Source organism: Scatophagus argus, chromosome 8, assembly GCF_020382885.2.
Source record: "Scatophagus argus isolate fScaArg1 chromosome 8, fScaArg1.pri, whole genome shotgun sequence".
Classification (NCBI taxonomy): domain Eukaryota; kingdom Metazoa; phylum Chordata; class Actinopteri; family Scatophagidae; genus Scatophagus; species Scatophagus argus.
The window spans coordinates 22,364,222-22,378,202 of record NC_058500.1 but is presented as its reverse complement, the minus strand read 5'-3'; the positions used below and the strand labels follow the sequence as shown (position 1 = coordinate 22,378,202).

The following is a 13,981-nucleotide window of genomic DNA, read 5'->3' as shown; positions in this document are numbered from 1 at the left end:
ATCTTTGATGCTGTGAGAGATTTTCAGATTTGCATATCTTGAATAAACAAACCTTGTTTGTTTCTTTTATTGATTTCAACTGACAAGTCACTGCTCTACTTCAACTTGAAGTACCAGTTATAACATTTGATAAATCGGAAATTAGATCAGTTGTGACACTGATAGTCAGCACAGGGCCTGCAAGTATTTGTTCCATTTGTCACTCAAAGCCTGCAAGCAGTTCAAAAGCTCCTCTGCCTTTTGAGCACAATGTTATTTCTGAATCCAGTTACTCTGTGTTACCCACAGTGCAAAGCAGCAGTTTCTGGTTCAATAAGCTTCTAGCAAATACACAACAATGAGAAGATGTAGCATTAATGTAGGATAGCTGAATGTCTAATGTTTGGTAATGATACAGTTTTTCACAAAGTTGGGGAAATGAAAGCGGAATATGTGGGACTCAGTTAACATGTTAATATGCATAAAGCATTGAGAAAAATTTGGGCACAAATAGAGAATAAAAGCACATTTTTACATCAACATGAGTAAGATAAGATAAGATGAACTTTATTGATCCCACGGTGGGGAAATTCACTTGTCGTGGCAGCTCACAACAACAGAAAAAGAGTGCAAAAAGTGTGCAAAAACATTTACAAAAATTATAGAGGTAATAAATTAACAATTTACAAAGTACAGTAAACACAGTACAATATACAGCTATATACAAGTCCTCATAAGGGAGGAGAAGAGGACTAGACCAATGAATTACATAGTCTAACAGCAGTGGGAATGAAGGACCTGCTGTAGCTCCTTCCTACACTGAGGGTGTAGCAGTCCGCCGCTGAAGGAGCAGCTCAGAGCCTCCACTGTCTGATGCAGAGGGTGAGATGTGTTGTCCATGATGGATGTCAGCTTGGCTAACATCCTCCTCTCACCGACCTCCTCCACGGAGTCCAGTGGGCAGCCCAGGACAGAGCTGGCCCTCCTGACCAGCTTTTTTAGTCTCTTCCTGTTCCGGTCCGTGCTTCCCAGTCCCCAACAGACCACAGTGTAGTGAATAGCAGAGGCTACCACAGAGTCATAAAAAGTCCTTAGGAGGGGCCTGCACACTCCAAAGGACCTCAGTCTCCTCAGAAGGTTTAGGCGACTTTGGCCCTTCTTGGCCCTCGGTGTTATTGACCTGTCCAGTTTATGGTTGAGGTGAACACCCAGATACTTAAAACTGTCCACCATCTCAATGTCCAAGCCCTGGATGTTCACCGGTGTAAGTGGTAATGTCCTTCTTTGGAAGTCAATCACCATCTCCTTTGTTTTACTGGTGTTTAAGCACAGGTGGTTGCGCTCACACCAGTCCACAAAGTCCATGATGACTGGCTTGTACTCCGTCTCATTCCCCTCAGACACACAGCCAACAATGGCTAAATCGTCAGAAAACTTCTGGAGGTGACATCTGCTGGTGTTGTAGGTGAAGTCCGAGGTGTGGAGGGTGAAGAGGAAAGGTGAGAACATTGTTCCCTGGGGGGCCCCCGTGCTGCAGACCACCACCTCAGACACACAGTTACGCAGTCTCACATACTGTGACCTGTTGGTGAGGTAGTCGATGATCCAAGCAGCCAAATGTCTGTCCACTCCTGCTCTCTCCAGCTTCCCTCTCAGCAGCACCGGTTGAAATGTATTGAATGCGCTTGAGAAGTCAAAAAACATGATTCTCACAGCGCTCCCAGCACTCTCCAGGTGAGTCAGTGCCCGGTGCAGCAGGTAGATGACAGCGTCATCCACCCCGATGTTTGGCCTGTAGGCAAACTGCAGCGTGTCCATCGCTGTTCTCACCACAGAGCGAAAGTGACTGAGGATGAGCCTCTCCATGGTCTTCATCAGGTGGGAAGTCAAGGCGATGGGCCTGTAGTGGTTTGACTCCTTGGGGTGTGCAGTCTTAGGAACTGGAACCACACAGGAGGTCTTCCACAGGACAGGAAATACGAGCACTTCCTCCTGAGCCGGTGAGATTTTTATTGTTACTGTCAGAGACTCTGTCGAGGGAAATTTACTTGTTTCAGAGTGTGATCACATCAACTCACTGGCTCTGTCTTAAATTCGTGAACATGTAGCAAGACATCACTGTCTCGCTCTGAGCTATTCCCACAATGAGAATATGCAATAAAAGTAAATACATGCTCTTAGCATTTCTTAACAGATTAAAGAGACTATTGACATCACTAGAGACTGGAATCAGTTATGCCATGATTGTTTTCAATGTGACAGGACAGAAAGAGAAACAATATTGTTCTGGTGTGTTGAATTACAGATCTCTCTAAATAACAGGGAGTGAGTTTTCCTATTGTGGGTTGGGCATGTCTGTATCAGTGCTCAGTGTCCCTACCTTGAGTTTATTACATGGCTTTTCCTGAACACTGACAGCATCCAATTGGCACATTTTGATGCTAAACAGCTGTTACTCTTTGACTGCTTACTTTGTCCTAGGTGATATAGTATGTATAGTATAAAGATTATGGAAAAAGAATCCCAGGTGCAACGCTGATTATTTTTTCTATTATTTTAATCTGACACCCTCCTAACTGTGTAATTCAGCTGTATGTTTGGAAAGTACAGCTCTTTATTACTGTTAGTGTCCACTTACCATTACTCCTAAGGGGCCCCTGCAGGCTTGAGGGGTAAACCCCAGACATTGTTACCAGTCTGCTCCTGACACTGTGCTATGTGGAAGTGTAATACTGGTGAGCTTCCCTAAAATCTTTTCCTTCACTTTTTGTGTGTACCCATATTTTTAATACTTTGTATGTTAAAATTACCACAAAAGCTTCTGCAACAATATTGGTCAATATTGGTTGTAAATTAATGAATGAACATGCCACAGTACTGTTGACATTGCTAGCTTAATTCTTTTCAGCACGCATGTAGCTTCATGGTGAATCTGTGTGGTATTGCTAACCAGAGGTTAGCTAAATGATTCTTTCTTTTTGTTTGTTTATGTATTCTTGGTTACAACTAAAGTTGGCTGTGGGAGAACTAAAAGCATTCTATTGTATGTACTACCATTTGGTTTTGGATTTAGTTATCAGTCTGCTGCCTGTTCCTTGGTGTCATGTAAATAGTTGAAAAGTGGCAGTTTGATCTTTATTATGTTCATTATGTACAGTATATTGCAACACTAACACTGCTAAAGCAGAACAACTGGATTTAGGTACTACAATCAGAAGCTGATGATAGTGAACTGTATCTATATAGCCTATGTATCTACAGACATCTTCATGGTAACTTGCATTATATACTGTGTGTAGGTGGTTGCTATCTTAAATTACCTTTAAAACTGAGTTGCTCTTTTACCTAGTCATATATTTTATCTCTCTCCTTTTTAACAGCAAATGCAAAGTAAATGAACTCAAGTTTAGCTGAACAGCACATATACAATCTCACTGGCAAAACTGGGTTTTAATTCAGTGCTAATGTTTTCACATTTGAAGTGTAATGTGTCATATATTAAGTCAACCATTTCTCTTAAGCGGGGCAGAGACAACTGCTGCTGGCTTAGATGGTGTAGGCAAATGCAAGGGCCGAGGCGGCCATGAAGTAGAGGGAAAAAAATCATTGATGGATGTAAACTGAGGAGGCAAATGTACCGTCCATTTTTTGAATAGATTATGTTTACTTATGTTTCCATCTACTCAGACCACCTGCAATCTATTTTCATGGCTTGTTGGCTGAGACAGACTCTCAAACCTCTAATAATTTGCAAAAAAATGATATGGATATGGTTGCTTCCTACAGATACTGTCATCTACTGATTATAGACAAGGTTAAATGTCTGTACCCATCAACGGCAGGAATATGTGTTACATCTACAGTCTCCAGTTTTTGATGCACAGCATGTACATGTGGCTCACAGCAGGTACCTTCATTTATTATTTGAATCTTTTGACATGGTGGAATGTAAGAGTAACTGAGCTTTTGTTCTTTTGCATGGGCTGCTCCACACTGGTTCAAGTTCATTTATATAGTGGCTAACAACTTTTTACTTTATGCAAATCTCTTTTATATAATTCTAATAGGTGATTCTAAATTTATGTAAGTGGCCAGATTTGCTCCTTATATTTACAGTCGCAACATTGCTGTGCCACGTGTAAATGTTTCCTTATGTGATTTACTGAATGCAATTAACTATAATCAGTTAAGAAGAAAAATAGTTTCCTAAGTATCGAAAATGACCTTTCAGTAATATTGCATTTTCATTATTAATATCAGAATATTGACAGGTGCCGCTTTAATACTTAAAATGTTTCAAGCCTCGATAGAGTTGAAAGGATTCAGATTCAGTTTCTATAAGTTCATTCAAATCTTGGCTAAAATGTAATGAAAACTACTCAACCTTTGCTCATGAAAATATTCTTGACAGTATTCATGGTCTGATACCTATGCTAGTTCTTTTTAAAAATTTACAAAGTGTATTAATTTATTCAGTATTGTATTTCTGTAGACCTCTGTGAGCTTGATCAGGTTGAGGTCTCACGCTGTGTCATCAGGTTGCAGCAGACAAACACTCTACACCAAAATAGATCAGAAACGTTTTCATAGCATAAACATCTTCACTGTAATTAACTTATCATTGCTGGCTAGAGGCAGAGCTGCAATCAGTTTTATTTATGGTTCGGTGGCTACATCTCTGTTGTACTGTAACAAACAGCTCTGCTACAGTGTAGCTGTGGATGTCGGTTAGGCTTGTTGATTTACATTTTAAGAGGAACTTGTAAATTCCTTTAAAGCATTATTCAGTGCTAAATTATGTTTATGCAAAATAGTTGTTTCATAAGCTACAGGGAGCTGTAAAATAACTGCTAAATGTGATAAAATGGTAGTTGTGAGTACGGGATTCAGTCCTTACACTGATGATTTTGGTGTGTATAGTTTTGTCTCTTAATAAATACAGTAAGCTGAAAGACATGCCAGTCTGCCACAGTGTTATTTAAATCTCGAATAATTAGTATGTGACTTATTTATACCCTTATAAATCAGCAGTTCCACTTGTCCTTTTCATCAGCAGCAGCTTCAGCTTAATGGCTTTTGTAGGCATATACTAAAAGTATCCCCAGGAGGGTTTTGGCATTATGACACTGATGTTTCTGTAGTCTCATGGGAGGACTGATGATTATAATTTCTATCTCAGCTGAGACTCTTGGGCCCACTTTTGCATCGTCCCTCCCTTGAAGTTATGCTCTACATCAGGGATTCTCAGCCTTTTGTAACTGAAGACCAACTATTAACAAATTGAAAACTGAGGGCCACTTTCCCAAAAATGGGAGCATAACATAACGTGATATAAAAGGGAGAAAAATAAACTGGGCTGTAAATATGTTCAGTAATATATTGTTTACCCTCAGTGAGAGGCTTGCTTCTGGGAAATAACGAGATCAAGTTGTGGTGTGACGGGCTGATATGCAGAGTAGTGTTCAAAGTCTCTTTCAGTTTGTTTATTGCCTCTGATGTTGTGTCACAGTGGGTTGTGGTTGTCTCAGTACCCGATCCACTCCATGTCACTGAGTCTGAGATCTGAGGGAATGTTAGCTTGCTAACAATTGCAGAACACTTCTGTCTCTATCTGACGATGTGTTGTTAATGGCATAGTGACATAGTAAGTGGTCAATGGAATCCTACATTTTAATTTGACGTTAATTTTTTTAATTGATCCGGACTTAAATGTCTTGACAAATATTGGATGGATAGCCTTCAAATTTGTAACAGACAGACTGTGTTACTGACTGAGAACCTTTATTAGGTTATACATTATTTTGGTGCGTTCATGCGCGAAAGTGTCTGTAACTCTTACTACTACTACTACCTTACTCTTACTTTATTGTAATTTTGCATTCTTATTTGTATTGATCAGTTGTACATCTCAAAATCCATTAGCCTATATGTTCCAGCCTCATTTCACACGCAAAACAAAATACCCTTGTGACTGTACTTAGCCAGTGATAAATGAGGTGGCTGGACAGACGAGGGCCCCAGGGGGTTTTGACTCTAGCTATATACATCCATTATTTCCTACCACATTATGTTATTGTATTCCGATATTAGTGTGGTGCTTTGATTCTATCGGCCTTGATCATTAACAGTTTTCTCAAATGTTCCTCATGTAATGTATGTAATGTAAGGCTCATAGGTGCAAAATTTTGATGAAACATAAACCCTTATTCAGGGACTGTGTGAGACACTCTTTAGCTCAACACTGTCATCATAAATAGTTGATCATGCAAGTTGCTAATGAAATGTCTCAATTAGATCCTTAGAAGAAATGGTAGTTTTAACACAGGCAAATTATAAATTTAAAAATATCAGCCTTTAAGTTACATTTGGCATCATCAAGCACACAATGTCATGGTGGGGAAAGACTGAGTGTGAAGGGCTATTTTTTTTCTTTGTGATGTGAGGATGTGGGTGCACCATTTATATGACAGTCTCCACATGTTTAGCAGACTTCACTCATATGTGTCACATCATATGTTGGCATGTTACTTTTATAAGTGCATGTTTGTGGCAGAATTTTTCCATTGTAACAAAACAGTTGGCTTCAGTTTTCCTCGTTGAACACTGATAAATAAGAGAAGAATAAACTCAGATATCACATAGTGATATCTAGTAGTTGTCTTCACAGTCATTGTGATGCCAATGCACAACAGAGCTTTCTCTCTCTCTCTCTCTCTCTCTCTCACTCACACACACACACACACACACACACACACACACACACACACACACATACACATACACAGTTAAAGCTTTAAAGGATTGGTAAAGCGATGTTTTGCACACCTGACTGTGAGCAATGAATTAAAGGAATAGTCCTTCAGTTATTGCTGAGAGTCATATGAGAAGATAAGCACCATTCTCATGTCTGTATGTCAACTGTGTTGCTAGATCCTGAAAACTGGAAACACCCAGCCTGGCTGTCTTCAAACAGAAATGTAAAAATGTGAAACTGCAGTGCAGTGACTTCCTGGGGTCTTGTTGTCACTGCAACAGGTTGCATTGCGAAGTCAAAATAGATTTGGTTGTAACCACAGCCCTTCTACAGACAGCCTGTCCACTCCCTATTAAATCCCATTGTACCGAAAGTTGGCTGCAATTAAAGTAGGGGGCACTCATGAGGTAGGCCTCAATGAACAGGAGGGGAGCTAAGTGACTAAAATTATTATTTACATCTATTCCTATATGAAAATCATTTACACACTATTTCAGATTCTCCTCTCATATTCTCATATTCAGCGTAAAAACCGTGACAAAAAACAAACAAAAAAAAATCAAATTATGATATTAATGCCATGTTTAAGTACTAATGTTATGGCTTATGGCTATAGCAGCAGTAAGCACTGCTGAATCAAAAAACAACATTGCTGCTGGCTTTGCTGTGCAGCACTAAGTTCCAAAGATGGAGCAACATTAGGGCTTCCTGGCACACAATCCTGGCACATTCCAAAGTGAGCTACCTCTGACTTTAGTATAGGGTTTGCTGGCTTGCTAGTTCTGAGTCCTTTGAAAATCAACTGAACTAAAATACCAGTGTTAAACAGGGATAAAATAGACTCAAGTAGTCACTCATTGTTCTAGAGTGTTAACATTAGCAGCATTTTTGAACGGACATTTAACCCAGGTCTGTTAAGGCAGTGCAAATTGTATAGCATTGGGCTTAGCTCAACCCTGAGTTAATAACGTGTGTGTGGAAAGTTGTCTCAGGGTCAGTTGGGGTTCAATATGCAGTATTCAGTGTGGACAACCATTAATTATATTAAAGGTCAGATCTACACCAAACCACAGTAATATTTAAACACTGTAAGACAAAAGGGAGCAAGACAAAACATGTCTCATATAGTTTTTTGTTATTGTAGCACAGAAATATTCTAAATCAGGTATTATTGTAAGGTAACACCACCCCTATGAGGTTGTCTGATGTTCTTGAGCTTCTCAAGAATTTTCTTAAATGCGCTCTCATACACAGAAATACAAAGACGTGTCACTGTCCATTCTCTGGCAAATACAGTCACACTTACATGCATGTATGGAAATGCACTAACCTCTCTGCTGTTGCTATTTTTATTTCTCTTTCCTTCTCACTTGTAAAAGGTCAGTGTATCCACAGGGCTCAGGCCAGTAAGTGGGACTTCTAGGAAGAAGGCATCATTAATTATAAAATATACAATTTTATATATATATATATATATATATATATATATATATATATATATATATATATAGTACGAGCTGGAAGATGAGGACAGCAAAGGAGAAACTGAGGACCACACAGTGATTCTTTCCACTGTCCTTCTAAATGTCATTGCTTCCACCCTCAGTCCTCAGGTCTACATACTTCCTGCTGTGTCTCTACCACTCTATCTCTCTCTCTCTCTCACACACACACACAGCCAGACATCACACTGCTGTCGTCAGTATGAATGTGATTGTGATTATAACATGCATTGTTATCTGAATGTGATGCTATTATGTTGAGATTTGACAGGGTAACTTTTTCTGGGTCTGTGTGCTATTAACTCAGCCTAGAGTCATCCATGTGGGGAAACTGCAGAAGCAATAGGAGATTACATTTGCAAATTTAAAGCTTTATTGATTTAATGTAGATCTAATTTTGATTCCATTTGGGGATAATTCCCAATTATAGTGGAAGAACTCCATATCTCGCTCAGAAACAGTAGACCTCCTGCCAGCATGCAAATTTCTAGAAGAAATTTGGACAGTTTACCCCACATTTATTAAAATGTTATTTGAGTGGTATACTTAACCACACTTACTGATATAGAAATGCAACCAAGAAATGTAAAAGTCAAACAGTTTCGTAGTTAGTAAGTTATAGTAATCATGACAAACTACTGGTGGGTCACAACTGACAATTTTTATCAATCTGTGACTGCTTGATTTAAAGTTCATTGTAATTGATAACTTGGCTGCAAATATGTGGCTGCTGAGCTGTTACCCTTTTACCTGGTCTTGCAGAGTCCTAATTTTATACTTAGCACAATGCTCAGAAATGAAGACAGTCAGAATCAACACCGATCGGCACACTGGTGATAATTTCATTTACAGTGATACAGTGAATTTCGAAAGTGATGTGATCACTAAACTTCAGGAAAAAATAATCAGTCTTTGGACTTAAATGAAATGAGTGTTCCGAAACCAACAAAGCATTTAGTGTTTTCCACCTATATATTCACAGTTCTTGAGTTTATTTGAGGGAAATGGCTTCTTTCCAATGCCGTTCTGTGCACGTGGGGCTGTGATAAGCATAAGCTCGACAAGTTAACTTTTGAGACTTTGGAGGCGGTGACAATGGCTGACATCTCCCATCCTGTCTCTCATTAAACTCATAATTACGATAAAAGCAAAGTGTGACAATTTGAATATTCATGCGTAATTATCACTGAATCTTTAAAACCTCAACAACAGTATACGGGACTGCCCTAGCTGTCCTTCATTAAAATGAGGCCTGTCTGTTGGGGGAGCAGTAATGCCAACACAGAAGACTCTCACAACAACAAACAGGGTGATCTAGAAGAAAAGCTAAACCTGGCTGCATGGGCCAATCACATACATGCAAGCGCACATTCCTGGAAGATTATGTTCGTGTTAACATATAGCCACAAGAATATGACATATGTAAATGTTCAGCATGTAAACAAGATGTGTTTTTTTTTTTTAATTTCTAAATAATCATTCTAGCTCTTAATTTATATATTAATTCCTCATTTTATCCTGTTCTGTCTTCTGTTCTGTCTGTCCTCCAGGTTTTGTCTCACCAAGGGATGTTTTCCTCTTCAAAGCCAGGAAGCTGTGAAGCACACAGTTCAGAATGCCTCTGGATTTGAAGTTCTCATTTAATTAAGGGAAGAAAATCTTTCTAAAAACGCAAGGAAGTCTTGAAGTCATTACACTCCCGCAGAGTTTTCATTGAAAGACTTAGGTTCACTTATTAAAGGATTATTTTGCTCACCGTAGACTCTATCGCCGTGGTGCAAATAGAACAGCGGAGCTGCAGCTGAAGGGGACGTGTAGCCCTGAGTAATTGCCTCTTGTTTGAAGGTGTAAAATTCTCTGCCATAAAGGCTTTCTCTTGGATTATCAGGGCACTAGTGAAGGTCAGTGTTCCTCTTCCAAGGCCTTTGATCCAGTGCCATCTTCCCACTCACTCTTTTTCTCTTTTTCAATATCCCTACTCTTGACCTTGAGGTTTTTGTGGTATTAAGTATTAAGCCCTGGGACACCCAGTTTAAGCCTTTTCTCCCCTGGAATATTGTCACGCCAAAACTTTAACCAAAATAACCTCCTGGCAGGACTCATTGAAGGAGTGAAGAGTGCTGGAGAGAAAGGAATAGAGGGACTTGAAAGACAGATGGCTTTGCTGCTCCAAAACACCAACAGCCAGATGAATAAAACATTTGAATAGAGAGGGAGTAGTGACATCTGGCTGAGCAGTGAGTTAGACACTCCTCATTCCCCCTCTCATTCTTTTTACTTATTCTGTCCACTCTTTCACTGCCTGGCATCCGTATCCTCTTCATTCCCAGACCTTCCGTACATCTTTCACTTTCTCTTGTTTCTTTCCCTGTCTTTTCCCCTGTGGACACAGGGGTTCAGGCGGTCACTCAGACAGTCAGAAACAAGCTTGTGCCTCTGCTTGTTTCTTCAGCTCTTGCTAAGTTTTGTTTCACCTTTGCGTGACCCTCACTCCACCTCTCCCCTCTCCTGCTCCTTCTCTTCCTCCCCCTTGGTGCGGTGTGTGATGGTGCGTCCCCTCCTCTCGGTCCTGGAGACATGCCTGTGCAGGAGATGGCGGTGAGTCCTGTCAAGTCCCTGTACTGGGAGAAATTCCCCTCCATGTCACAGCGTCGTGTCTACTGCACTCCCGTTTACCATGAAGGCCTGCTATACGTGCTGGGGGGCTGCAGTGAGACTGGCATGCCCTTGGACAGCGTTGAAGTTCTGGATGTAGAAAGCCAGACATGGAGCCAGCTGCCGCCACTTCCGACAGCGCGGGCGGGGGCCTCGGCTGTGGCATTGGGGAGCCAGGTGTTGGTGCTTGGGGGCATGAATCAACAGCAGACTCCGTTGGCATCCGTGGAGATTTATCACCCTGACGAGGGCAAATGGGAGACAAGGGCCAGCCTGGGTCAGCCTTCCATGGGAGTCACCACTATTGAGAAAGGTAAGAAAGTGGAATGCATGGATGTGAAGTCCCATTTTTAGAGTGTTGATATCAAATATGATTTGCGTGATTTGTGTGCATCTGATCAGTTTGACCAGGTCTGTTCCAGCTGGAGCTGACAGTCAGCAGATAAAACCATGTGATTTGTGATATGTAGGGATTCTAAAGTCTTCAGATCCAATTTCTGCCAGTCATGCCGTTTTAAATGCTTGATATTTGCAAGTGGCATTGGTGACAGATGATATCACTTATGTATTGCCTGAGTGAGACATATGGGACGTGCAGAACAGCTTTGCCCAACCTGTGATTAGCTTTGTTTTACAAAGTTCTCCTCCAGATTACCTCTGTGGGATATAAAGTCCTACATGCCTTTCAATTCAAGAACTAAACTGAGCTATTTTCCTCCTTTTTTGGCATTTTCATCTCAAATGCCACTGCATATCAACAGTGCAAGCTGCTGGATATCCTTCATGTTTGTTTTGGTACAAGAGCAACAATTGCTGTCCTTATGTGATTTCCAAGGTCACCTGCTGACAGAGTTTCACTGGTTACTGACCAGTTGTTAATGTGTCTAGTATGTTTATTCACTTGTAAGTTTTTCGACTAAGAAATCTTTGCAAGGTAGTGGAAACAATGCTTTTGTTCAATTGAGTCAGGCAGGTCTCAAACGAAGTTAATTTTTTTTGTCTCCAGTTGGAATGAATTGACTCAGGACCTGCCACTGGTCTTCTCAAGGGGTGAGGAAAAACCCATGTGGCACAGATATTGAAAATGTCTCAATTTTCACCGTTAAAACACAATATTGCATTAAAGATAATTTCTGAATCACTATGTTGCTAGCTAACTTACACTGTATTATTTAAATACATCACCCATGGAAGAATCTTGCGAGTTAATTTGTCCAGGCGGCATCATTCTATTGATATGTTCACATAGAATAGATCCCTGAGTCAATGAGTTTATGTGAAGTTTGGAAACAAAAGTGAGAAAACGATACTTCTTGTGATCTCTACAATTCACCTGAAAATCCACAGATTGCCCATCACATCCAACAGTGCCACTTTGGGGTTGCAAATTAACATTATAAAAAGCTCATTCAGGCCCAGGGTCAGGATGTTACAATACCAGAGTTCAAAGTAAGGTTAGCTAGGGGCTCTGATTTTGGTTGGTGTTTATGTATCAAGAGCTATGCTCAGCTCTAGTGTTGCTGTGTATTAGTTATCCACATGCATTTCTTTGATAGTGCTCTTTTGATGTCATCTCTAAATTTTAAATTTGTCAGTGCAGGCCTTCCAAAAACTTTGTGAAGGCTCATTAAGAACTGATGAAATATGGTCCAGCTTTGACACATTCATAAAACTTTGAATTAACAACAGCAACAACAAACCCATTGCTCTGAAGATTCAAAGTTAACTAATAAGTTGTTCATTTTGTGAAAAGTCCCTCCAAGCTTTTCAGTGACAAAGCAGCTAAAATGTCTCTCGAGTGGAAGCTGCTTACTTGTTATTTAGCTGAGCAGCACTGAGATCGATGGCTACTCACACAAGTCATGAGGCTGGTGCTTATCTTGGTCTAAAGTTCAGTAAATATTGCAATCTCAACATTCTAATGATGTAAGTGGTCAATATGTTGTATGTAGGTGTATGATATCTATGATATCTCTGACAGTGTGCGTGTGTGTCCTTCGTTATATGCTTCAGGAGAATGTCAAACATAGTTTGTGTGGAAGAGCCAGTTGTCACGCCGGCTACCTCTGCTCAATAAACATACTGGACTCAATGCTCATTCTCAAGGCGTGTGCAGGCTGTCTGAGGTTGTGCATGTTGGCAAAGTGGAAGAGGGAGTCATGAGAAAGCAAGAAGGGAGAGAAGAGAGGGAGGAAGGAAACAGGCAGATGAACTGATCACAGGTTGTTATAAGGGAAAAGATGTTATGCATATCTGTAGCCAGTCCAGTTAGATTTTATGTAATACACTGATCGAAGACTGAGGGCACAAAATGAATAGAAATAGACTTGTGGCATTTCCTTCCTTCTCCTTCCTGTGTTTACTTCTCATGCTGTATGCTTATTTTTCAAAAGTACTAGAGACAAAGGGAATATTTTTGTCTATTTCTGTATGTATACTGTATTTCATACACAAGGTAAAAAAGTCTGATTCTTCCAGTATTTATACATCATTACATATTGGACTGAAAATGTACTATGTAAAATTAGTCAAGGAAAACTTGACAAATCAAAACTTTTAAACTGATTTGCATTTGCTAAACAGGTTCATATATTTTCACGGCTGACTTGGCCATGCATGTATAAGAGCTGAGCATGATCAGGGTTGACTGACCGCATTAACTGACCACCTAACCAAAGACGCTGATTGGTCAGATTGCTGTGTGGATTATGAAAGTGAGCTTGCAAGCCTGTGACTGAATGCAGAAGTTTACAAAACTTCAGAATCAAAATTCCTTTATTAATACCCTGTGGAAAATTCTTTAAATTAATTAATTTTAATTAGTTTGCAGTAAAAAACTAAACTAAAAGTACAGGTCTACAAAACTAATCTTACAGACAATTCACTGTTCAAAACTATGGTTACAGATAAAAAAAACAAAACAAAACCTATTTTCAAATACACCTTTCTGGATGACATAAAAGTCCATGTGCTGTAAGACTGATAATTTGTATAAAAAGAGTTTAGAGTTAAAAGTACAAGAGAAAATGTGTAAATACTTAAGGGTATTTATCTGCTGTAATATAAACTGCAAACATTAGCATGTTGAGCT

At 39.9% G+C, this 13,981-nt stretch overlaps 1 protein-coding gene across 6 annotated transcripts in view; it reads left to right on the top strand.

Annotated features, from left to right (window-relative positions):
- Window positions 1–13,981, top strand: part of LOC124063371 (kelch domain-containing protein 8B-like) — a 156,152-nt gene that overhangs the window by 30,911 nt on the left and 111,260 nt on the right. For 2 of the 6 annotated variants that reach the window (XM_046396970.1, XM_046396975.1), the window contains exons 1-2: window positions 2,621–2,714; window positions 9,786–11,203. In XM_046396970.1, the coding sequence (XP_046252926.1) occupies window positions 10,813–11,203 (391 nt within the window). In that variant the 5' untranslated portion in view covers window positions 2,621–2,714; window positions 9,786–10,812. Of the gene's footprint in view, window positions 1–2,620; window positions 2,715–9,785; window positions 11,204–13,981 lie in introns of those variants that run through there. The other 4 variants (XM_046396971.1, XM_046396972.1, XM_046396974.1 and 1 more) reach the window with 3 other exon arrangements.